The sequence below is a fragment of the Crassostrea angulata genome, chromosome 10 (genome assembly GCF_025612915.1).
Source record: "Crassostrea angulata isolate pt1a10 chromosome 10, ASM2561291v2, whole genome shotgun sequence".
NCBI lineage: Eukaryota > Metazoa > Mollusca > Bivalvia > Ostreida > Ostreidae > Magallana > Magallana angulata.
The window spans coordinates 30,499,553-30,526,337 of NC_069120.1; the positions used below are offsets into that span (position 1 = coordinate 30,499,553).

General features: G+C 32.9%; 3 protein-coding genes across 18 annotated transcripts in view; 2 read left to right on the plus strand and 1 right to left on the minus strand.

Moving 5' to 3' along the window:
* LOC128168043 (KN motif and ankyrin repeat domain-containing protein 2-like) overlaps positions 1-5,725 on the plus strand; it is a 21,799-nt gene extending 16,074 nt beyond the window's left edge. For 12 of the 16 annotated variants that reach the window (XM_052834121.1, XM_052834115.1, XM_052834117.1 and 9 more), the window contains 7 exons: positions 165-252; positions 621-770; positions 894-1,106; positions 1,898-2,098; positions 3,623-3,724; positions 4,151-4,200; positions 4,499-5,725. In XM_052834121.1, coding sequence (XP_052690081.1) covers positions 165-252; positions 621-770; positions 894-1,106; positions 1,898-2,098; positions 3,623-3,724; positions 4,151-4,200; positions 4,499-4,514 — 820 coding nt within the window. In that variant the 3' untranslated portion in view covers positions 4,515-5,725. Of the gene's footprint in view, positions 1-164; positions 253-620; positions 771-893; positions 1,107-1,269; positions 1,500-1,897; positions 2,099-3,622; positions 3,725-4,150; positions 4,201-4,498 lie in introns of all 16 variants that reach the window. The other 4 variants (XR_008241290.1, XR_008241291.1, XM_052834124.1 and 1 more) reach the window with 3 other exon arrangements.
* On the minus strand, positions 5,449-13,570 carry LOC128168047 (uncharacterized). Its single transcript, XM_052834130.1, has 5 exons — positions 13,407-13,570; positions 11,347-11,381; positions 7,217-7,291; positions 6,945-7,128; positions 5,449-6,558 (listed from the first exon to the last, which is right to left on the minus strand). The coding sequence occupies exons 1-5, from the start codon at positions 13,471-13,473 to the stop codon at positions 6,302-6,304; spliced, it is 618 nt and encodes a 205-aa protein (XP_052690090.1). The 5' UTR covers positions 13,474-13,570; the 3' UTR covers positions 5,449-6,301.
* A 115-nt stretch (positions 13,571-13,685) lies between these two features.
* Positions 13,686-25,772, plus strand: LOC128168045 (general transcription factor IIF subunit 1-like). Its single transcript, XM_052834127.1, has 13 exons — positions 13,686-13,760; positions 16,990-17,039; positions 18,345-18,417; positions 18,584-18,795; positions 18,925-19,095; positions 19,929-20,067; positions 20,355-20,448; positions 21,500-21,641; positions 21,769-21,956; positions 22,670-22,755; positions 22,914-22,989; positions 24,749-24,833; positions 25,047-25,772. Exons 1-13 carry the CDS (start codon positions 13,734-13,736, stop codon positions 25,252-25,254), a joined length of 1,551 nt encoding a protein of 516 aa, XP_052690087.1. The 5' UTR covers positions 13,686-13,733; the 3' UTR covers positions 25,255-25,772.
* Positions 25,773-26,785: the final 1,013 nt, after the last annotated feature.

The window sequence follows — 26,785 nt, forward strand, 5'->3', positions numbered from 1 at the left end:
TAGAAATGGTTTAGGTTTCACAAAGTAATGGGTGGTGGTTAAGATTTGTATCACATGTTTGATAAAACCTTTGTATTTTATTTCAATGATGCATGTATGCATAGGTAAATGTTTGTATAGCTTGTGGGAAGACAACAAAACATTTCAGGGTTGAATATTTTCAGTTTTGAACTTAACCCTGAGATGAGGGAGTCCTGTGAAACTCTTGCCAAATACCTGGAGAACTCCACAGAAGTCACAACCAAACAGCTGGTAAAGCACTACCTCTGTCTGACAATTGCATATACTGTAGATATCATTTGTCTTTTAATAAGCTAATTAGAAAAAAATCTGAGGTAATATAAATATATACCAATATTTTGGAAAGACCAAAAATGCATAAAATATGGTAGTTTTCAATTTCTTTCTTTCTACTCATTTTACTTGGTAGTATAACAGATTATAACGTAGGAGTTCACATGCGAATGTGTTAGTTGTCAATGTAAAACTGAAAGGACTAGTAAGATGCTGGCTAAGCATAAGTTACATATGAGAAATGGTATTCTATGTTTTATATACCAATTCTGTAATGTTGTATGTGATGAATTGCCGCTAAATACATGTATTTTTGGTTCTTGTAGAATATGAGTATTGAAGCCATTAAGAAGGAGTGGTTTAAGGTGTCCAGCCACAAGCTTTCTGATCCTAACCAAGTGGAAGATTATCTGTCCAGCTTCAATGAGATTTCCAAACCCTGCCTGAAACACATTGTAAATCTACAAGACGACAATGTAAGAGACACAACACCTACCAATGATATAATACATGTACCACATATGATGCTTAGATTATTCAGTACATGTATTATGTACATGTATTATTATTCTGTATTTATACTGGCATCTTTTTTGTAGGGTAATACAGCCATTCACTATGCTGTGTCCCATTGTAACTTTGACATAGTGAGTCTGCTGCTAGATACCGGTGTGATTGATCTGATTAAGCAGAACAAAGCGGGCTACACCGCCACCATGCTGGCTACTCTGGCTTACCCACAGACAGACAGACAGCAGGACGTCATCCAGAGGCTCTTCTCCATGGGTGACATCAATGCCAAGGCCTCCAAGGTACAGTACTCTACGACACTCTATTCGCTCATTGTTACTTAAGATCTTGATTTAATAAGACTTTTAGCACTTTGTAGGATTTAGGATTTTCTGATTGTATTTTAATTAATAATTAACCATGTTAATTTCACCAAGATACTGAATTCTTGCTCTTGTTGTTAAGTCGGCAGTGGTGTCTGCTCAGGGTGGGGCACCAGGGGCTGCCACCCAGAGTAGTGCCGGTACATCTCTTGAGGACAGAATCAGAAGGAGTCAGGATTTTGATCGGGAAAGGTCTTACCAAAGTTCATATGCCTCTGGAACTCTTGGCTTGCCGCCACGGCGACCTACTCCCCAACTGGGCTCTTATAGAAGCATCTTTCGATTTTAAAATTCTATCTTCACCTTTGGAAGGTAGAAATGACAAGTGAATGTGGAATATCTACCATTAGGGAAACTGTAGTGAAGGTTTCATGACTGTACTCAAGAATGCACTAGATAACTGGGTACAAGATCATATGTTGCATGAATAACAATATCTCTAGGATATGGTTATACACACTGTATTGCTATCTAATTACATCTATAAATGTCTTTTATCAAATTCAAGGAAACAATGTGATCGTTTCAAAAATTTCAATATTTTTTTGAGGCATGAAAATAAACATGTATTTTTACTCAGCATGTTTGATACAGAGATAATTCATCACTATACACTGGTTCCTTGTTTGATATTAGACTGGTTCTCAGCCTTGTCAGATTGGTTGTGGCTGTATTACTCATCACACTGTCATTTAACACTGTTTTGGTAGGACGGGCAGACGGCACTCATGTTAGCGGTTAGTCAGGGTAGAAAGGAGATGGTGCAGATGTTGTTGGATGTCGGTGCTAATGTGAATGCCCAGGATAATGAGGGCTCTACAGCCATGATGTGTGCATGCGAGCACGGACACACCGAAATTGTCAAAATTCTGCTGGCTCACCCTGATTGTGATGCCACTATCGCTGATAACGTAAGATTTTCACCTCTTGCAAACATGTTTAAAACGGTCCTTTTGAACTGCACCTTATAATTCATATATATAAAACTGTTGGTAAATTTATTATTTTGGAGAGGGAAAATTTTCAGTATAGTTAATTTCCTTTTTTTGTGATTATTTATCTGGCTGCTTTTTAAATTTCTTATTTAAGGTACATGTATATATGGCGCAGTTATAAACATTTTATGTACCATAGGTAAAAATGAAACTTTTCAACCCAATTAAAGTCTTTTGTCATAGTAATTTTACGTCCAAAATATCTTACCGGTAATTATTTAAAAGAGACAATCAAGACATCTTGATTGTGTTTTGCATTTTATACCATAATTTTCTAACTTACCTGCTCTCACAATGTTTTTTAAATAATTTTTTAATTATCCTTGTGTTTTATCATTCTTAAATTTTGAGTTTTATCAAAAAATGAATCAAATAACCTATTTTAAGTGAAATTATTATAAGCTTTGTAAACTTTTCTAAGTCAGGAAAGTAAATGATAAGGTTACAGTATCAATCTTATGCAGGAATTTATTTGCAGGAACGTTATAGATATCTTTGCATACATTTAATAATTAGTGAAACAAATCAAAGTAAATTTTCAAATTTTGTTCACCAAAAATATGCCATATACTTTTAATTGGTGAATTTTATTTCCGTTTTAAATTCATAAAATAAATTCATTAGGTCTTGTGATTTATAAAAAAGCCAGGTAATTAATTGACACTTTATTAATGTTGTTATTTCAGAATTGTCATGTAATTTTCTTTTCTCTTAGATTTTGAATGTTTCCATATTAAATACTGTTGAGAGACTTAAGTTAGAAACATGAAATCAGAGGTTTTATTTATTATCAAAATTTTGGGTAATAGTGTCACCTTACAACATTTAAAATACTTACCAAATATAGACTTGGTATTTGTAAACTCCTATTAATCAGTTTTTTCGGATCAAATAGTATAAGAGATTCTTACACAGCATTTGAAGGGAAAAAAACATGCCAATAACTCAGTACCGGTATTTGATTTTGATAATTTTGTGCATAGATAAGCAGATGTTTATGAAGTTATATATGTAGGCTATTGTATATTAATCCTGTATTTTGTAAATTTGCAAGATAAATTTATATTTTTATAATATCATAACAAGCAACTAAAACAGATATTACTTATGCACAAAAAAGATGTATCTGAATATAATGTCTACATTCACTGTATACAGAGCACAAATTGTGAGATAGAATAATATACCCTTGACATAAAAGCTAGGAACCCCTTTATTCAGATGTAGCATGTTTCTAACTTCTGTCTGTATCTGCTTGCTGTAGTTTACTGCTTGTGTTTTTGGTTGATGGAGCTGGCTGTCTGTACCCGGTACATATTCTGTGACAGACAGTGATCTCCAGCCCAGCAAGCCAAGACAGTGTTGTCATGGCTCCTGGTTGGGGGTTCTATTTGTGTATTCTGCATTTTGATGTTGTACTTGCATGTTGTATTCCTATAGGACAACTGCACTCCTCTGAAAATTGCCATGGATGCTGGCCATAAGGACATTGGGGTCCTTTTGTATGCTCATCTTAATTTCAAACAAACACAGGTCAACCTTGTAAGTTATTTCAGTGCAGCTAGGTGACATTAGATAATGCTCTGTGTGAATGTAGTAATCTTGAATTTTAATTAGTACACTTTGAGATTTATATACTACGCTTCATTAACATATATCTTATTGCTTTTGCTGGATGTATAACTGGTGACTTTCTTATACTGTAAATTATGTAGTCAGAATCCTCTTATATATATATACAATATTCTCTTTTTTGTAAAAGTTCTATCACAGACTTTGTTAATGCTAATTATTTTATCCAATATGAAATGTTTGTTTAACTACAGATATGAATGCATCAGCAGAACATTTTCCTCTTAGTTTTTGGCATGTTGAAAAAAAATTATCTTTCAATTCAGTTAACACCCTTTAATGCTTATGTGTGTACCTGATTGTTATGTAGCACCTCTCTTCCTTTTTCCTTTCTAGGGCCTTGTCAGAAAAAAGAAAGTATCCAGTAGCTCTTCTCCCTTACCAAGGTAAAACTTACTGCCTGCAGTCACCAAACCCTTTTCAATCTTCTTAATACAGTGCTCGGCTACCAATCAGTGATGTTTGCATGAATGATATGAGGTTTTATCTTCTTGTACCCCCATTACCCTATTATTTTTTATGCATCTCTGATTTTGTTTTTGTTGGTTTTTTTTTTGGTTAAATATCTAGTTAGTCTAAGAGTAGTCATACTGATGCAACTGAAAATCAAATGTTCTACAAATTGTTCCGTTGCATAATCTAGCAATGTCTCAAGTGTATTCATATTCCCTCTTTCTCTTTTAGCCCTACATTCAGATAGCAGTTCTTCCGGAAACCATTGTGTAACAAAACTCTTCATCAAATCATCTTGCCAAGACAAAAGGAAAGCAGTCAACTGACAAATCCAAGAATATCAAAGTTCAGCAATCCATACATTTCCATTGTTGCAGAAACAAAAATAATCTCTGGAAAGTTTGCACCTTTTTCTAGAATTGATTAATTCCAGTTTTTTGGGAGCCCCACTCTGTTGAAATACTCAAGAGTCGCAGATGTTACAAGACTTTTACTGATTCAATTATATTTATTTTTTACACTGTGTGTTTATACCCTGGCTATATGGTACCGGTACATGGTAAAACAATATTTTAGATATCCATATTTATTGCATATTGACAATGTATTTTTGGTACCCGCCATCTTTATGTACTATAATGAGCAAGCTAAAGTAAAGTGCTGTAGCTATTACATTCAATCTGTTGGAATTTTATACCCTACTCTTTCATTTGATGTGAGTCTTTGTAAGTAACGAAACATTTGTGCTATATCTGCATCAACCTACAGGATTTCAGCCTGTCCCACCCACCCCAAAATAAAAAAAATTGAGAACAAATAAGCATAATTCTTAACTGAATTTCAAATTGCTTTTAAAACTATTTATCACATAATTGGTAAAATGGAATATCTTAAATTTACACATTACTTGAAAGCATACATTTTATTATAATACATGTACATATATTTCTACCGTATAAGCTCTTCAACTGTGTATAGAGTTAATACATGCATTTATTTTTTCAAAAGAAAGTCTACATTTCAATAATATGTATTCAAGTAAGGTTCTTGTTGTAAAATACAATTTATTTACGTACTCAAAAAATATTCATGTTATTCAACAGTGTTGTGAATCTTTTCTTTTCAACATTCAAGATACTAGTACATTCCTATGTTTTTTTAGGAGAGGTATGGAGTTTTGAGAAAAAAAATAATATTTGATCCAGTTTACTGGCCATCTTGATAGTTCTAAAGGTTGTGTCATACTATGTCATAGTTTTAGATAATTCGATATTTTATGATGTTGTTAATGTACCTCAAACTTACTCTTTATAAGATGTTTGAATATTTCAAGCAAATTGTCCAAAGAATTTTACAATTATGCAAATTTGTTACTTGAACTATGCACTGTTACAAGCTATTTTATCTATGAACTATTTACTTGCATATCATTTGTAGTTAATAAATTGTAAGACGAGATTGGCATTTTCAGTTTGATCTTTTTTGGGTGAGCCAACACAGAACTGAACCAACAAGATGCTTTCTTTGTAGGAATATATATATTTATATATTTACATTTTCCAGTGTCTTTGCCTGTGATAACACTACGTAACGATTTTGTACTATATAACCCATAATACAAATGACACCAAATTGAATCACCAGCGGGGTTTGCTTATATATATTTAAATATTTAATCGTACGATTGCTAAAAATTATATAAATATAAGTAATAAGGAATCATTCTTTGAATATTATGAGGTGATAATTTCGGTCGGTGCGTGATCAAATCTATCATAAAGCCCTTCGGGCTTTATTGGATTTGATCACGCCCCGACCAAAATTATCATCTCATAATACTCAAAGAAAGATTCCTTATTCCTTATTTAAGTACTTGTATATTGGTCTTGAGCATTGTACAAAAATACTTGATACTAACAAAATGTCAAAAATAGAAAAATTGACAATATTTTTTTTCATTTATCATAAATTTTCAAATATTCACAATTATTAACAAAAAAAAGAATAAGAAATTGTTGAACTTTCATAAATTTATTATGTGTTATTCCCATCATCTTCACTTTCTGAGCTGGAATTTGCAAGATTTAATCTGTTATGGCCTGTAACTTGACTTTGATTTTTAACAAATTGCAAAGGTGCATCCATTGTATCCGGATGATTGGAAAAATCAGTATTAGTGACTGTAGTATCTGAGTGTTCTGCAGAAATGTTTTTGTCAAGAATGGGAGTCTTAATAGGAACAAAAGCACTAGGAATTTTTGTAGAGTCCACCATTTTCTTGTGTAGAGGCTCTGCAAAAAATACAATATACATGTTTATTACTACAATTAATACACAAGTAAAATGAAAATTACATGGTAAAAACGGATGAAAAAGTGCAAGAGCTAATTTTTAACTCTTACAATATACATATCAAATTTAAAAAAAACAAAATTTGAAAAAAGGATTATAGAATGATTTTGTTTGAAGAGTAAATTATTAACATGCCAATGGGAGTCAAAAGTAAAGAATATCATTTATATACATGTATATAATATATAAATATAAAGAAAACATTCCATAGAATGTGAAAAATGTTTAAAAAAGTTATGATGTAATATAACCAAAAAAATGTGGCACTAAAGAATTTCAATCTTTAAAGTTCCCGATGTATTCTAAAGCAATTAGCAGAAGATACCTTTCCGCAGGTTTTCCTCTGTTACACATTGCTGGTAAGACCTCTCTGTCCATGGTACATCTGTTAGGCTGGGGTCAAGTTTTCTTAGTTTCTTAGTAAAGGCTTGATATTCATTCTTCAGATAGTCTATCTTCTTATTTATTTCAGCAATCTTTCTCTCTGGATAGCAGGGAACTTGCAACTGCTATAATGATAAATATTATAAGTATGATTTTTAATTTCTTAACATAATTGACACAAATAAGCAAAACTTAAATAAAATCTATGCTTACCTTTAGGTGAAAGTCTATATCTTTCTTCAGGCTTGGTATCCAATGTTTTATATCCTCAACAGAATTTAGTGCCTCCTGCAAAAACAATGAAATTGTAGAGAAACTTCATTCTGTCTGTAGATGCACCCCTGCGAATGTGTTCGGAATGTTTTCTTTATCGTTGCTAAGTATGTAATAAATCCAGAGGTGCTCGAATGAAAGTTCACGAGACTTCACCGAGTTTTGTTCAGTTCCTGTGAAATTTCGAGCGGAAGTATAAGTGTTCGGATAATATTCTCAAAATACGTAAGTACTGGTCGTTTTTATATCATATCCTACATGGATTTATGTCAAAACGTGAAAACCTTTTAAGATGTATGTCTTATTTCACCATCTAGCGCTTATTTACATTAAACGATAACATTCAGAACAGAGTTATCGTTCGTGTTCAGCCACGTGTAGAGTGGTTGACAATATAAACATCGGGTTGCTTAAAAAATCATAGCCATGCTTGATGCTTATGATGTGCAATACCATGTTTTTAGAAAAATAATGTTTTTCTGTTTTGCATAAAAACTTAGTATATCGAGCCATTTTCAAGGGACATTCTGCATAAAATAGTATAGTCTGTTTCACTATTGATGCTATTACTAGATCAGGCGCGGATCGAAAATTAATCCTCAGGGGGGGTCTCTACAAGCATATTAATTGTTGCAACATCAGACAAAAACTATTTTTTGTATTGTCGCATTTATTTCTAGAACACATTTTATCCAACATAATGAAGATAAAGTTTAAAATGAATAAACCTCTAGATTTTATATTTGCTTACAAGTACATGTACCTAGTTTCTATGAAATAGACTATAAACACGAGGCATGATTTTTACTGCGAAACTGAAAGGGTCAAATAAAATCAGGTGGTCTAAAATTTAAATGACAATAACATTCGCAGGGGTGAGATGGGAGCCCAAACACTGAACTAGCAAGCACAGTCTACATCAAACTTTATGTATGTTGTATTGTATATTCAGGTTTCTTTTTGGAAGGCACAAAATTATTGAATATGGGGTAAATAATTGTAACTTTTATGATTATGATTTTGCAAATTAAAAAACCTTTTAATAGCAAACAATACTGGATATAATTTCTGCTTATTGTACATGTATTTTAAAGCAAAAATTAGATCGTGAAAATGACCAGATATACAGTACAAGATTCATACTATTTGCCCTAAATACAATTTTTTTCCTGGCAGAATTGGTTGTTGTCAGTGGTATCAAATATATTGGTTTAGTGGAAACATTTTTGCCTGACCTAGTATTCAAAACTATAGTTCTATACATGTAATGATATGTCATCATCATCCAGGTTTGAACCCAATAAACCTTAGTTGGCCATCCCACCTACTGAGCTACATTACTCAAATTGATATTAAAGGGACTTTGACACGATTTTAGATCAAATTTTTCTTTTTCTTTATTTATGTAGATATTGGTTTAATTACTTGCTCATTTTGAATGATTGACCAAAATTTGAATGATAGAAGTCAAGTTATAAGAGAGATACAGAGGTAAAAAATCATTGTTATGTAAACAAAGCTTGAGTCTTATATTTGTTTACAAAAAATGTAAAGTATGGAATTGCCATTTCTTTGACTAAAAGACTCGTGGCAAATAAGGTTAACTGATTTATTGAGTTCATAGATGATATGATAAACCAAAAAAGCAACATTTGATTGAGACTTATACCAATAACATACATGTGTAAACCATAACAAAGCTCGAGCTTTGTTTACAAAACAAAGATTTTCAAACTCTGTATCTTACTTTTTTGACAAAGAATTAAAAGTATCCATATTAAACATTCTTAACATCAAAATTAGAAAAATAAAGTTTTTAATTTTGAGGTCAAATCATAGTCAAGACTTGAATTTAAAGTCCCTTAAAAATGAAATACAAGAGGCCCATGGGCCACATCCCTCACCTAAACAATTTTTGTATATAATTCTATTTTGAAATGTTTAAATATAAAACTCTTTAAAGATATTGTGTTGCTCTCATATATTCCAGTATTTGACAATATATTAAACAATACATAAAAAGAAGCCAACTTTTTTTGACATCATAAAGATAACAAAATAGTAAAATGAGCTATAAATAATAATTAAAAGTGAAAGAAGGTCACTTTGACCTTGATATGAGGATATGAAGATAGAGGATGATGCTTACACAGTAAAATAAATAAATGTAACATTGTATTTCTTGTGAAGAAGATTTAAACCTTTTTCCTATATCTAATTCTATGTTGAACTTTCAACCCCTCTTGGGGCCCCAGTATTGGCCTTGGAGTCATTGTTTTACAATTTAGAATCTGCATTATTTGAGGATGCTTGCATAGTAATTTCACAAATAGTAGCATTGTTGTTCTTTAAAAAAAGATTTTAAAACATTTTCCCTAATTGTTTCTATGTTGAACTTTGAACTGCTCTTGGGTCCCCATAATTGGCCTTGGGGTAACTGTTTTAACAATTTTGAATCTACACTATCTTAGTATGCAAGCATAGAATTATTACAGATAGAGGCTTTGTAAGATTTTTCAACAATTTTCTTTATATTTCTGTCAAACTTTGACTGCTGGGCCCCCATTATTGGTTTGTAGGTCATAGTTTTAAAAATTTAGAATCTACACTATCTTCAGATGCTTGCATAGTAATCTCACAAATTATAACACTGTAGTTCTTGAGAAGAAGATTTTTAAACATTTTCCTATACATTTCTTTGTAAAACTTTGAACCCCTCTTAAATTGGGCCTTGGGCCCCAGTCATGAGCAGATCCAGAAATATTTTTTTTTGGGGGGGGGGGATTTTTAAACATTTTTTCCTATATATTTTAATGTTGAACTTTGAACCCCTCTGGGGGCCCCAGTATTGGTCCCCGGGTCTTGATTTTCCACTATACATGTATTATATACAAGCTTTGGTGTAAATAATACATGTATCTAGCTGCCTTTTATTTGATGAAGAGGAGCACATTCGGAAGAGACTAGCTGCAGGTCTGTAGCTCCTGGTCTGAAAAAAATCGGATGGACGACCTGGGAGCTACAGTGCCTTCCATAGTAAAAAACTGCAATTTACGGCGCACAAAAAATTGCGCTAGTTTTGGACTGATTGGAATCCCTATCTGGCCATGCTAACAAAGGATCTTAAACATTTACAGTGTAGAGCAGCCCAGTTCGTCTTCAACCAGTTCTTGGATACCTCTATCACCTGGGTGTATAACGGCATTATTGGACCAACTACAATGGGATTCGATCCATCCAGCATAGAAAAACTAGCTGTCTAGTTCTATAAAATGTTATAAGATCCAGCACTACCTTGTGGACAAGCATTAATCCTGACAGATATTATATATATATATACACCTGATGAACCAGAGGTAGCCATATAATGTAATGGGATGGGAGAAATAATGGCGGACCAAACTGGGATTCGAACCAGGGGGCCCTGAATCTCCAATCAGGTGCTCTACCAACCTAGCTATCTAGTGTCAGTATTCAAACCGGTCTGACCGTCATATTCCTCCCTCCTTAAATGATATTTGCCCTCGAAAATCACCCCAGGCTAGCTAATTCCCCAGGCAAAAGTTCAAACCTGTCAGTTCCAGAGGTTGGTCACTGCACCTAATCTACAGGTAACAGGATTGGAGAAATATAATGACGGACCAGACCAAGATTTGAACCTGGGCCCCCTGAATCTCTAATTAGGTGCTCTACCAACTGAGCTATCTGGGCCCAGGTTCGAATACCAGTCTGGTCCGTTATTATTTCTTCCATTCTGTTACATAGATATATACAGATCGACAGCCTGTGCCACCAAGAAGGCTTACAAAAATTCCTTCTTCTCGCAATCACTGAGAGTCACTATGGAATTGTCTGTCAGTGACAGTGACAGCAGCATCTACCACTGAGGAGTTTATATCCGCACTAGCCAGTGTCCCTTGGACCCAGCTGCAATCCTGGTAGACTAGCTTGCATGATAAGCCAAAATCACTGTAATTAGTTTTTAAAATAGGAAGCCTCCTGTTTTTAACCAAGCCGGAGTTTATCATCACTACAACTTCATAATGGAAGAGGAAGAAAATTATACTCACCAGCTTTGGTCGTTTTGGATTTTTTCTCTTCATTTCTGACAATAAAAAAATATTTTAAAAGACTATATTAAATCTAAAATATATATATAATATATATATCCTTGTGTGCCCATATTTCGATAGTCTTAATCTATAAGTCTTCTTTTCAGATTAAATGAGCAATAATTTTGATAGCTAAGACATTTATCATGAATATCAATCATATGTTGCTCTTTTAACATAAGTTGATTAACCTTTTTACATTTTTTTATTTCAATATACAAAGTATAAATTCATCAACAAAATTACGGGTGTCACCATTAATAAGTCCTAAATTCGACGATTACTCTTCATATCTTATCAGTGAAATTTATCATCACAACATTAATTGTTTTTCATTAATGAATCTTCAGTCCTTGCAGATTATACATCATGGGGTTCGTCATAGTGTTTATATTTTTGTATTACGATGATCTAAATTCAGGGTAATGTTGGATTAACAAAATTTGCCGTTTTTTGTTATGAAAACTTCATAAATTAATTTCTTACTTGTTTGAAGTACATTTTACTAAATACTGGGCCAGTTGATTGCTAGTCTATCATAGCATCATATGTATAAAAAATTGCTTGTTCCTGCGAAAAGATGTAAACAAAAGATGAACACCGTCGAAATTTGGACCCTGTTGATTTTAGGACCTTCGACCCACAGGCACTTGATTCTGAGAAAAAAATTTACCCTATAATGTTATTATTATACTATAGGGTAAATTTTTTTCTCAGAAACAAGTGCCTGTGCTTCGACCATATATATCGATAAGGAGCATGCCTGTGATTTCTATGGCACGCCAAATTCACAAAAATGAGCTAAACATAGTTTCACAGTCAATAAACTAAGTTTATCGACTGTTAACTATAGTTTACGGATCGTAAACTATAGTTACCGACGTTAATCTATATTTCACATCTGTAAACTATAGTTAATGCGATAATCTATGTTTCACATCTGTAAACTATAGTTAACACTGAAAACAATCATTTGTGGTTGTTAAACATAGTTTATCTGATAAATAGGGTTTTATGATCAGTAAACTACGGTTTACAAATCTAAAGCACGCCAAATTCACATAAATTAGCAAAACATAGTTTCACAGTCGATAAACTAGGTTTATCTGCTGTTAACTATAGTTTACAGATCGAAAACTTTAGTTACAGACGTTAATCTATATTTTACGTCTGTAAACTATAGTTTATGAATGCAAATCTATGTTTTTCTGTCTGGAAATACACGTTACCAATAGATTTTGCTGACAAATATAGATTCACATCTGTAAACTATAGTTTACATTCGTAAACTATAGTTTAGAGTTGAAAATATAGTTTCATGATTGTGAAACTATATTTATCAGATAAACTATGTACAATTTGGATTTGTGAACTATAGTTTAGAGTTAAATTTGTTAACCATAAAGTTTCACAATGGTGAAACTATATTTATCAGATAAACTTTGTTTAATAACAATCGCAAATTATTTTCAGTGTTAACTATAGTTAACAGATGTGAAACATAGATTATCGCGTTAACTATAGTTTACAGACATGAAATATAGATTAACGTCGTTAACTATAGGTTTCGATCCATAAACTAGAGTTAACAGTCGATAAACCTAGTTTATCGACTGTGAAACTATTTTCAGCTCATTTTTGTGAATTTGTCTGATAAATATAGTTTCACGATTTGTGAAACTATAATTAACAACTCTTAACTATAGTTTACGATGGTAAATTATAATTAACAAATGTGAATCTATATTTATCAGCAAAATCTATTGTTAACGTTTTTTACAGATAGATAAACTATGATTATCATTCGTAAACTATAGTTTACATTCGTGAAATATAGTTTCACAGATGTAAACTATAGTTAACGAATCGTAAACTATAGTTTAGGATCCGTAAACTATAGTTAACAGCTGATAAACCTAGTTTATCGTCTGTGAAACTATGTTTAGCTCATTTTCGTGAATTTGGCGTGCCATAGATTTCTGCTAAGACATTAAAAATTCACTGATTGCGCTGTTTACCATCGTGCTGTCTCTTTAAATAATAACGATTTAGTCTTCCAAGCTGTTTCTCCTCGTTTCTTGCCATTGTTTACGTTTGGTCTATTAAGGTCTATTTCTGTAATTGGGTAAATCGAAGTGCCCCATATATTCGTTGTTTCGAATTTTCACATACATAAGTAACATCCAATGAATTGTTGAAATAAACTAATGAAGTGTGTAAAATCAAAACGTTTAAAGATATTTTAGATGTGAATTATAGAATTGTCAAGCATAACAGTCATAATAAGTTTTGTACGAAACTATATCAAGTAAATCTACTATTTCCGATTTAGAGAAATTTTGACAATGGCCACAAGTAGCACGGCAAGTCAGGTAACACTAAACAGAAACAACAGAATCCCTTCTCTTTTTACAATATGGATATTTATTTGCCTCATTTACAGATAAATACTTCTATAAATAGATATATAGTGGAAATACTTCATCCACTTATCTTTACAGACCGACAAATATTGTAGCATAAAAAAATTATTCTGTTCAACTGAAATGAAACTTTCCAAGATTTCTTATTCTTATTAACGGGTTACTGTCGTTTCGCCCCAGAGCCAAAGCGCCCCAATTTTTTTTGGAGCGTCCCAATTACTTTTCACGAGCGCCCCAAATATAATCACAAGCGCCCCAAAATAAAATTATCAGTACACCTTACGTCTTGGATAATTTGCACGAGCGCCCCAAAATTTGATTGTCCAATTTTGCACTAAAATCAACATTTTCAAAATGGTCCAAAATGGTTTTCCTGATTTTGTCTTAAAATTTTCGATGGAATCTCAATGAACACATACTTAGATTATTTTCCCGAGCACCCCAAAATGTGCTACCTCAATTTTGCTTAAAATCTTGTTGGATTATTTTCACGAGTGCCTAAAGTTGCCTACAATTTGTTAAAACTACATTTGGATATCATTTTCACGAGCGCCCCAAAATAAGTTTACCTAAGTTTGCACAATTCTATGTTGCTATAAAGTTAATATCTGACTACATGTGTTATAATTATTTTGAAACCTACTTTTGCTTTTAAAATGTATGTTGGAGAATCTCACTTTTTTGTAAAATATGCATCATTTACATGAACGCCCCAAAATTAGATTGTTCGATTTTGTACTAAAATCAACATTGGTGTATTTGTCCAAAAGTTTGAATTAATACACGAGCGCTCCAAAATGGTTTTACTTAATATGTAAACGGTGTGACCGTTGAACCAAGCGCAGATTTAACACAATGCAGTTTGATTTTTGTATAATAAAAACTATTTAAAATGCGAAAAGTAGGATCCGCCAGCATGGTTGCCTACTCAAATCATTCGTCAAAGTTAAACTAAACGTCGCGTGCTCAGTCTACATTATGACGTCATATTTCAGACGTAAAACGTTCAAGTTTTGTCTTCGGAAGTAGCCGAAGAGAGTTGCTTGATTCCGATTTTTTTAAAATTTCTTCTTTCATTGTTTATCAATTTAATTCATATGAATGCCAATGTAATAAAATTGAATACTTTATTCAGAATCTAAAAGATCAGTCTCTTGACGTTAATGTATCTTCCATCTGATAATTTGATAAGACATACATAGAATAATTCGTGTTTCTTGATTGAAGCACTGTTGAAACTTATCTGGTTTCCTTTTTAATTTCTTTTAATTCAAATTACCTTCTATTGAAACACTGGAACTTATTAAAGCTAGTTTAGGGGCAATAAACATCGATAAGTACCAGTCAATCAATGATCGAACTAACTTTTTAAAAACAAAATGGCTGCCAATATGGCGGCGCCCAGGGCTGGAAGAAAATTTTTTTGGCCTTAGTACCCCTGATTCAACTTTCATTTTTCACTCATTTTCTTATATATATGTGTTACCATTAATCCTCGCTTCGCGAGGCGGGCTTTGCCTGCCTCTCGCTGCGCTCAGTATTAGTCTTAATTAATTTTCAATGGAATCTCATTAAACGAACACCTTAATTATTATCCGGAGCGCCCCAAAATGTGCTACCTTGACAGTCAATTGGGTAGATAATCGCCATATTGTTTGATGAATATCAATTTCATTGCTCATGCTTTGATCTTTGTATATAAAAAAAATAACAGTTTACTTAAATATTTGTCATTGTTTTATATCAGCGTTCGTAATTTTTGTTTAAATAAGGAGAGCTCATAATATTCAAAATATTGGGTGCTCAAAAAAAAAATCTAATAAATAATCGCTTATAACTTGAAAAAAATACTTTCAAAATAATAAATAGTGAAAATAATTTGGGGGTGCTTGTGAAAAAATCAAGCATGAATAGCAATTTGTGTAGCACTTGAAAAAAAAATGGCACTTTACATTCATAGAATTTTAACAAGAGCTTGAACTTTGGGTAATTGTGTTAAACAGCATTGTGACATCGGCCTGTCTATTTCATTGCTGGCCACTCAGCCATGGCTCTTTAAAATCAAAAAGATTTGTCTGGCTTTTGAGCTAAAACTACGCAATCAGTGTTGATATCTCTTGAAACCAGCGTCATTTTAACTTGTGTTGACACAAGAAATAGATATTAGCTATGTCTAACTGAAAGTCCAAGGCCTTGTTAGAATGATTCTAATATTTTAATTAATACATAACTTATTTCGGGGCGCTCATAAAAAAACAAAATTAATCATGATTAACCGTTCGAAGCACTCGAAAAATTTTGTTCACATCATATCATTCAAATTAATATACACGTACTGTAAGCGAAAGTGATTTTTGGGCGCTCATACATAAAAAAAAATTAAATCATGAAAAAAACCAACATTTAAGGCGTTCGTGAGATATACTTGGGGCGCTCGTGAGATACACTTGGGGTGCCAAGAAAAATTTGGGGCGCTCGTGCATAGGGCGCTTAGGCTTTGGGGCGAAGTGACCAGCACCCTTATTAACACGTCCCCTCTTTTACCCAGAAAAATCAACAAACATATTTTATTCATTCAGACGTTCTTAAAAAACTTTGGGTTTTCTTTTCAACGTTATTATCCGGCAGTTGCAGACCTGTAGGAATATTTAGCTTGACAGTAACTTGTAGATGTTTATAAACAGTTCCTCAAATGCAAAAAAAAACAACAAAACAAAACCAGGGATGCATATACTAATATACACCTCTCGAAAGTCTTGCCAAAATTATGCAGTACATGATTTCTTAGGTCAATTTTAACTTCATATATAATGTTACCAGATAATATCGATAAGTAATATCTTAGAATTATTCTAAAATTGTTATTTGTACTTTATAACCCTGATCTGATCATAATTACAACGAAGTTCTTAAAAGTAAAACCCCAGCACACGTTTTTGCCCCATTTTCAAGATAACATAAAAACTAGTGTTTATTTTTTAATATCTAAAATATGTATATATGTCACTGACAAAAAAAAAAACACTCAGCGATTTACAGCGCCTTAAAACCTCGTTTACATTTGGAATTATTTACCATATTTTCTGTGGAAATAATTCATGGATAAACATAAAAGGTCGTCTAATTGCATGCCTCAGTGTGAAAAAAACCCTCAGTGTGACTTTCTTTTTTTCAACAGCCAGGATCATCTAACAGCACAACTCAAGAGTTTACTGTGAGGGTGCCAAAGTAAGCAAGTTTTTATGTTTCAAATTTTAATATTTATGCCTGTAATAAACATGCAACTTTATGTAAGTTTTACTATCTAGTATTAGATAATCAACATTTATGTTTACATTACAATTCATTAAGGTTAAGATAATTTGCTGCAGTGTTAATTGGTAATTTTTCAAAATGTGATCCCTGGACATCTGGAGAATATAGTTATAACCCACATAAACAAACTTTGGGGGGGGGGGGGTATAATCTGTCGTCCGTCTGTGCAATCGTGTTCAGTCCATATCTTTCTTATGGAGAAACATTGGAAGTTCTTACTTCACTTAAAGATTGATTCTGACCTGAAAGTGTGTCATGATTTTGACCCAGGGTCATTTGGGCAAGTTCAAGGTAACTTGAAGGAAAAGTGCAAAATTTGTGTTCGGTCTATCATAAATGTTTCTTAGGGAGAACCATTGAAAGATCTTACTTTGCACAAAGATTGCTTATGACCTGAGGGTGTGTCATGATTTTGACACAAGGTCATTTGGGCAAGTTCAAGGTCATTGGAAAGAAAAAGTTCATAATTTTGTCAGGTCTATACTTTTTTTATGGAGAAACATTGGACGTTTCTACTTCACATAAAGATCACTTTTTGTCATGAATTTGATCCAGGTTCAGTTATGCAAAATCAAGGTCATTTAGGCCATATCTTGTAAAGGAAAATGATTAGAAGCTAAAAACTGACACAAAGATTGCTTGTGACTTGTAAACATTTCCTGATTGTGAGATTTTTCGGTCATTTTTTGCAAGTTCAAGGTCACTATTAGAAAATGGTGCATCCATTATTTTCCCGTAGAGAAATACCGGTACTTGAGTTATCATATTTTCTTAGCTGGGAGTATTATTTGTGAGCTTGCTCACAGTACCTCTAGTTTTGAATTTGAATTGTTTTAGTCATGACCTGCCTTCAAACTTATAATGAGTATTGGGAAAGGTTAAAAAATCAGTGTAGGAATATGTGGATAAAAATCTTTAAAAATATTCTTATTAAGAACTGCAATGATACAATTTGCTGTATCATTATGTATTTTAAAGCATTCTGATTCTTAATTGTTGACACATCACTGAAACACCACTGGCTGAAATATTTGTATTTGACTTTGTAAAGCTGCTTTGTTTAGAGTTATGGTAAATGTTACTCAGGTGAGCAATGTGTCCCCTGGGCCTCTTTTTTGTTTCTGTATCCTTCATCTTTACCCTCTTCTTCTCTTCTGTGAGTAGGAGTGGGAGAAACAAAATTCCCAAATTAGCATCTTTTTTCTTTTTTTAATCTAGAGACAGGAAAAAGAAATTCAAAATGATGAAGTTCAGCACTGGAAATGATGTTGACTTTGTCAAAATGAGTCAGGCAAGTCAAATATGTTATTGATATCTGAATTAAATTATATGGCATCAAAACTAAGTTTTACTTCAAATCATATATTGTAATGTTCATAAATCAAAGTTAATATGTTATCAAAATGAACCTAATTTGAATGAAGATGCCTAATCATTATAATCAAATGTTTTTTTAGACACCGATTAGAATGGAAAGAGAAAATAATTATAAAGAGTTCAAGTCAGCTTATGACATTGATGTTGCCCCAAAATTTGGAGCTGGGAGTGAGTATGGGCGGGAGCAGAAAGAAGAGGCCAGGCGCAAAAAGTATGGAATTGTGTCACGCAAATACAAGCCGGAAGCCCAGCCATGGATTCTAAAAATTGGAAAAAACAAAGAAATGAAGAAGTAAGGCAATGAATATCAATATGAAATGAAATAGGTTACAGACGAAATACATTAACTTAATATCTTTATAATGGTGCAGTTGATGTACTCTTCTTCAACTCCTCATGTATGATTTTGATATGCTTTCAGAATGAAGGGAGTGCGGGAGGGAACAATCACAGAAAATACTTCCTACTATATTTTTACTCAGTGCGCTGACGGGGCTTTCGAGGCTTTCCCAGTAGAGGAGTGGTACACATTCAGTCCCGTCATCAAGTACAAATACCTCAACTCAGAGGAGGCAGAGGAAGAATTCAGCAGGTTGAACATTATTCATCTTTGATCATCTTACACAATACTTTTGATTCATTTTATTTTTAGCTCAATTGAACCAAAGGTTTAAGAAAGCTTTTCTGATCATATGTTGTCCTTCGGCCATGTCTGTCCGTCTGTCTGACTGTAAACTTTTCACATTTTTTACTTCTCTAGAACCACTGGGTCAAAGGACTACAGGCAGTAGTATACATATATAGAGCTTTAAGAGTAAGGTTGAAGATAGTTGAAATCATATTCAAAATAAGTATGCCAAAGGTTATCACTCCAATGACATCACAATGTAGAAATGACATCATGAGGTTTGTCTCATTATGATGATTTAAAGTTTTTGAGCAAAATAGGGATGTTTTCTGACAGTTTTTTAACTGGGAAACATTGAGCACATGCTTGCTCAAGTGCGATTTTTAATTAAAATGTGTATTTAAGCATTGAATGCTTATTTTGGGATGCTTTTTGTTCAATAACACAGCAAGTGGTGCAGAAAAATTGAATACAGCGCGTAAGCGGTATGATAATTTGTCTTCACCACTTTGTGTGTTAAAGAAAAGAAATATTACGTAAATAAACTTAAAGGTAATAAATTTTAACATCATCAATGTCAAATACACATGTAATTTAATGTTGTGGAGTCACATAAGGTTGATAGTGTTTGAATCAGCAGTTTATATTTGCATGTATTTACTGGTAATTCTTTGTAGATTTAAATAGCAGGATTTCCATTCTAGAAAAGAGTATTTCTTTAAATATGTATATTTTATATATGTAAAGTACATTTAAGTAATTGACATTTCAATGATATTTTGTAATTGACTTTGCAGACGAGACAAAACTTTAAATCTGTTCTCAGTAATGGTTAGAAATCGGGTCAGGAATGAAGATGATGAAACTAATCCTGATGAAGAAGAAAAAGTCAAAACAAAGACTAAAAAGTCCAAGAAAAAGGAAAAAAGTGAATTTGTAGGTTCCTTGATGAATGTATTTTGGTCAAACTTCAAGTTGGCTTAAGAAAAGCAAATGTTTAATCAAAATAAATTCCAAAATCTATGGAGGTAAAAAAGAAAATTTTCATAATGATATGCTATTCTAATGAATTTTTACTTCATATCGTTTTAAGATAGGAGAAACTCTGACTAGCGATCCAGAGTTGCTTTCCTAAATTTCAAATAAAAGCATAGTTTTGATAAAAGATTTGTATTTCTTACTGCCCGATGCTTATATTTTCATTCACCTGCATGTATTTGCAGTTGATTACTGAGGATGAAGAATGGGCTAACTTTTCTGATGATGGGAATGAGGATGAAGAAGATGGAGAGGGACCTGAAGAAGAAGATGATGATGGTAAAATTCAAACAAAGTGTGGACTGATTCATTTAGAAATCTTTGGATTTCTCAGAAATTACTGCAATATGTAAAAAGTATGGGCCAGAAAAAATTCAGAAGTACTGGTCAGGAGTTATCCCTAAAATTACATTTGTATTTGGGCCTCATTGGGCTTTGAAGTTGTTTGACAATCAGGGTACCGTATATCCAGTAATTTGTGCAATGATCTAAATTTTGCTTCGTGATCACTGTCAATACGCAAAATATTAAAGCTGCTTAGTCCGATTTTATATCAAATTTTATGCACGCTTTTAAACAAAAGCTATGCTTAGTATATGTATAATAATAGACATTGCAGTAGTTATACCCGTCAATTATGCCAAATTTCAATGAAGAAAAATACATACAAAATTTGCTAACAAAACAAACGACATTAAAAGGTACCGCGTTATTTCGCCTTATGTTAAATTTCACCCCTGACGACGAGATGGGTATGGTTGTTTTACGAATTTGACATCGCTTTAAATAAAGGTCGAAATGATCAGAAATAAAAATGTGTACGTTTTGTTCGCTAATATTCCTGAAGTCTGCTTTCTTTACAATCGATGCATAGCATGCGGGTTGAATAATCCCAATCATTTGGGGGACGAAACCAAGCGGTTTCATTTTTTAAACATTCCCGTCATGCATTTTGGTTTGTTTTTCCGTTTGCCAAAAAAAAATTATTTTTATTTACTTTGAATATTTCTAACTTTGAAAGGAGACTGATTCTGCTGGTGTAAATAGGAGAAAGTTCGTAACTTTCTAACATAAATGGTTTGTATGGAAAAAAATTTGGAACGGTAATAACAAAAAAATCGGACCAAGCAGCTTTAAATGCCCAATAAATGCATTCTGTATTGTTTGCTGTAAGAAAATTTTTAAATTGCAAAAAAAGACTGAGGCTAATAAAAATTGTTACATGTTTTTCCTATTTTTGCAAATTTTGTGCCACACCAAAAATTCCCAGATATATGGTAAATCCTCCATAAATGATTCTCTCCTTAACTGTTTAATTTTTGTTGCTTAGATCCCAAGTCGAAAAAGAAAGGAAAGAAAAATGCTAAAGGGAAAAGAAATGCCAAACACAATTCTGATGATGAGGCAGTTGAGGAAAGCGATGAAGGGGATTTTGATGACAAGGAGGTGGATTACATCACAGACTCAAGCAGGTAAAGATCAGGAGACAGGGGGAGGAGTCATTTTGACAACAGAAATTGGGTTTTGGGGTTGGGTTACATTTGATTACAAAAATGGCCGAATGCTTCAGAGATATGATATTAAAGGTTAATTTTTCAGTGATGATGAAATGGAAGACAGAGAGAAGAAGGATGTTTATGAAGAAAAAGGAGTAGATGAAGAGCGAGGTCTAAGGAAACTGATTGATTCTGAAGAGGAGAGCGAAGAGGAGGAAGATAAGAAATCAGAGAAAGCTGAAGAAGAGGAGGAGGATGAAAAAGCAAAGAAAGAGAAGAAGAAAGATGATGGTAAATGTTTTTTACTATTAGTATACATGTATTTTACGGACAATACATGTATATATCAATGCAGAGTATATCTAATCGTTTTTAAATTTTAAGTATTTATGGCTCACATAAATCATTTGAAGACCACCAGGAGGTGCAATCTATATCTTAAAATCACAGCTTACAGTAATACTATTTTCCAGACGATTTCAGTGTCTTTGGTTTGAATGTACAATGTAACAGCAACAAAAATTAATGCAACAACAATTGAACACAATTTTACATGTAAATGGGTAAAAAAATTTCTTACTAAATGGACAAAGACATAACATTTTGTTTTTCCAGTTTTTGAATAATTATTGCCTGACGTCATGACATATCTAAGGTTTGAAAGTTGCCTTCTCCAAAACAGTGCAGACAAGGGGAGCAAGCAATACCAAGACTATATATAGGGTTATTTTTGCTTCTTCTACACTTGCAAATGGCTTCACCCAGTCTTGAATTCGCCAAGATACAGTAGTGTGAAAAGAGATATAATTTGAGACATTGGAATTCGCCCAGTCTTAAATTTGCACATCAACAATGAGGGCAAAAGGGGCAAAAATAAAACGGGTCAAATATAATATAATACAATGGTTTTCACCCGTTTTTTTAATTAACTACTGTCACTATTAAGGGAAAAAGACTTTGTCTCGCTTTATCATTAATTTTGGACTATTGATGATTTTGTTTAGGTACAGATAGCAGTAGCAGTTCTAGTTCAGAGAGTGACTCGGATATAGAAAGGGAGGAAAACCTGGCCTCTGTCATTTTCATGCAGGTTTGTTTTATATATACTACTAAATCTTTAAAAGTTTATTTCTCTCAAATGTAAAACTTCAGATTTTTTAAGGAAATTAACACCTGGTAATTAGATGCTTGGATAAAGAATTGATTACAATGCATATAATAATACACAAAGGGTGTAAAATTTTGCAGAAAGGAAAAAAAGAGCGAAATTCTCCTGTACCTCAGTCTGGCGCTCCCGGCACAGTGGATGGAGATGATAAAAAAGGTAAAGTATTAAAAGCAAGAAAATTCGTATGTAAAGATTTTTCTCAAAATTAAGAGGCAGGGTAAATTAAGCTGGTTACAAATTGCAGTACCCCTGGTACATATAACTGTGAGGCACTGGTCCTCTCAGCCTGAAACTATGGATATGTAACAGAGATAGCTAAATATATGTGAGGCCTAATCTTGGTTATCCAACTGCATAAAAAACAGAAGAGCAAACAAATAACTACACTGGTTGATGTTCCTGTAAATATATAGCATAGAGAGAGCTTTGGATTTTGATTTCCCCTTTTCTATTTTTGAGTGGTTTTCACATACATTGTATCTAAGTACCGGTAAATACTGGCCCTACCTCAGCCAGATTTGCTTGATTGATGAAACTGCATGATACATCATAAGATACCAAATGATTATTTTTTTCCTCTATATTTTAAGAAAACTGCTAAATAGAAACTGACAGGGCTGAAATCTACATGATCCAGTTTATACTTTGTCCCAAGTTTCTGCTTTCTCCGTTTTTTGCTTAATATTTTGATAAACATAAATATTTTTGTGCTCAAACTATGTTCATCCACTAGAATGAAAAAAGACCAGATTTTCTGTTTTAAAATGCCCCCTCTACTGTTTCAGGGTTCAATACACAACCAAAAATAAAAAATCTACCAGATTTTACAGTCCTTCAGTCCTGTTTTTTTGCAAGCACAACTTCTCTTAAAGCAGTGAACATAATTTTCTGGAAAGTTTGTAGGGAATTAGGACAGTTTGTAGATGTGCATATTACCAGGAAATTCCAGTTTCTTTATTTTTCCCAAATTTTGGCACTTTTGAATTTATTCTTTTTTTATTAAAGAAAAAGTATAGAACTATAATAGATGGAGTTTTTTTTGGAAGTTATGCCCCTTTATAAAAAAATTTTGTGTTTAATGCATACCCAGCCATTCATTATGTTTAGTATTGTCAAGAAATTGGGGAGAGTGGGCTATGTGAGCTTGCTCACTTTTTCTTTCATTTAATAAAAAAGAGATGTAAATATAAACAATAAAATGCTTTTTTCGATGATTCATGTGGGCTATGAAGGTAGCCATAATTGCAGAAAATAATTTCATTATTTATTTTATCTGCAATGCTCGCTACATTTGATCAATAATTCATACCTGCATGAATCACTGAAAAAAGCATTTTTATGGTTTAAATGAATTCATGTGTTACATGAAATGTACCTGCATGATTTTGTGTACCGTACAAGTGATCTTGATATTGTGCCAGTATACAGTTGTTGACTGGGGTCGAGGGCAACAGTTGATCTGTCGGACCAACTCGCAAACTGTTGCCCAAGGCCAAAGGCTGTGGGCAACAGTTTGCGAGCCGGTCTGACAGATCAACTGTTGCCCTCGACCCCAGTCAACAACTGTTTTGTTATATCCCTTCTAATCAATGACACATTTTCGCGGAATGTGACGTAACAGGTCAACAGTCGTTTTTAACAGTCGATGTAAACAGTTCCAATCTAACGGTTCCAATCCAACAGTCAAAATGCTGGACTTTTTTTCATATAGAATTATATAGTAACTGTTTTACAGGGGTATAACAATGTTGAATAGTAATACGTACAAACTACAATAAAATTTTTCACTGTTTAACTACAGATTTATCACAAATTTTAGCAGCTTATTTTTTAGAGTTGAAAATACATGTATGCATGTGTTACATGATTATAACACTCTTTAATTCTTTTATTTAAATGAAATGCTCTACTGTAGCATTGAAAAGGAAATTAGAATCAGAAGATGTCTCCTCAAAGAAGTCCAGAACAGAAAGCCCAGGGGCGAGTGGCAAGGCAACTAGGTATGCATTAAAACTGATGAAAAAATACAAAAATGGGCTAGTTATAAAAGGAAATACCCATACTTGGGCATTCAGATGTATAAAAATTTCAAAATAATAAGACATTATGCTTAGAAATAGATTTTAGGTTACTTCAAGTTAATTATTTGTGTAATTTACTTTTTGAAAATCACTAAGAAATTGATATGATCGATTCAATATGTTTCTCTGTAGTGCTGGAATAACAGAGGAGGCAATTCGCCGATATTTGATGAGAAAACCAATGACAGCAAAAGAACTGCTGAAAAAATTCAAATCCAAGAAAGTGAACATGAGCAAGGAAGAGATGACAAGCACACTTACAAAGTACCTGAAGAAGATTCAGCCCGAGAAAAAAACCATCAACAAGAAAATGTACTTTTCTCTCAAAAAAGATGGATAGGTGTAAACTCATTTCCAGTGGTAGATTGTGAATGGTCTAAAAAAAGACCCAGAATTCTGTGATATCTCCCATTGTATAAAAAGTGCTATCAGAGGAAGGTGTAAGGTGCATTTCGTCACTGTGTGACATTCTGATAGATGTATACACAAAAAAATATCTGAACTGACAAATCTCCCAGAATTGGTCCCGAGCCCAAACATCTTACCAGCGTTATTTGATTGTCAGAGGACCTTGTCATTGTTGTGATGTTGTCATGTGGATAGATAAGCATATATGTTTGTCTTACTTTAATTGTATGTTATTTTATCAATTTATCAGAATTATTACAGTGGAAAATGATTTTGTGAAAGTCTTCATGAAATAATTATAAAGGCTTTAGTCCTATAGAAAAAGGTATAATCCTGTTTTCGATAAAGATCTCATTTGAACAATATGACTGAGTATGCATATTTTACATTTAATGTCAACAGCTGTTATACCATTGAATAATTCTAAATTAAAATGGTGTCAACAAATTATTACTTGAGTGGTGTTTTAGCCAGGCATGTGTGCCCTTATATAAAACCATATTGTCTACTACAGTTGTAAATTTAATAAGGACTATATATGTGTCAAATTTGGCCCCATGCATGAATCCACATTTTCAAAATTGTTTAAGGTACATGTACGTTAGATTGTATTGGTATTGATAAAAAATATAGTTTTTCATCCATTTGTCTCATATATTTGCATTCGTTGGCAGTATATGATGTCACAAATGATGCTAATTCTCTGTCAGTTATTAGTCTTGGATACTAGCTATAAATATTTTCTTTGTTCAAGCCTGTGCTCACTGTTTCCTTAGGAAAACTGCTAGAAAACAAGCTCTATAATGCAAAATATACTTGGCAAATCGAAAGAAATTTTTCACTTCACTATGTTCTTTTTGTTAAAAATGATGAACATATTTGGAAGACTTATTCGGCTCTATTCATATATAACTAACGGTATAGTCTTTAAAAATAGAAATTTTGATAAAAAATGAGTTAAATTTATTCTGCCTGATGCAAGCAGATGGCTAACCACACACAACACGAACAAAAGTTCACATTGTTTTATACTTTATTGTGTGGATGATGTTGCCGTCGTGCAAATGTGTGGTAATACATGTACTGTAAAAGTGGTTTTCTACACTGATGGTTAAGTTCGCGTTTTCTATGGTCTAACAGTATGTGTGGTTGCTAAATACTGTACATGGATGTGTGTTTTACCACTCTGTAAAGTTTTTTTAACTTTTTACCATACATGTGGGGTATCTAACGCGGTTTTAAGCATTCTGCATAATTAGTATAAATTTCCCCCACGCGTTCATAACCACTTTTACAATAGTAGTGAGAGTCACTTATTAAATAGGATGCAAGAGGATTGTCAAACGTGTGATCGCACTGGTCAGTTAGCCAAACGGAAAGTGATTGCTTGACCAGAAACTGAAAAATTATTACAAAGAATACTTCTTGTAAAATTTAAAACTAAACTACATGTATAGACAACA

What these genes read in the sequence shown, in the direction of transcription:
- LOC128168047 (XM_052834130.1), bottom strand. Translation starts at nt 13,473, where the DNA reads ATGGCAAGAAACGAGGAGAAACAGCTTGGAAGACTAAATCGTTATTAT. An exon ending in TTTAAAGAGACAGCACGATG is followed by an intron (nt 11,382 to 13,406) that starts GTAAACAGCGCA and finishes TTTTATTGTCAG; the next exon opens with AAATGAAGAGAAAAAATCCA. An exon ending in AGAGGAAAACCTGCGGAAAG is followed by an intron (nt 6,559 to 6,944) that starts GTATCTTCTGCT and finishes TATTTTTTGCAG; the next exon opens with AGCCTCTACACAAGAAAATG.
- LOC128168045 (XM_052834127.1), top strand. Translation starts at nt 13,734, where the DNA reads ATGGCCACAAGTAGCACGGCAAGTCAG. An exon ending in CCTCTGTCATTTTCATGCAG is followed by an intron (nt 22,756 to 22,913) that starts GTTTGTTTTATA and finishes AAAATTTTGCAG; the next exon opens with AAAGGAAAAAAAGAGCGAAA. An exon ending in GCGAGTGGCAAGGCAACTAG is followed by an intron (nt 24,834 to 25,046) that starts GTATGCATTAAA and finishes GTTTCTCTGTAG; the next exon opens with TGCTGGAATAACAGAGGAGG.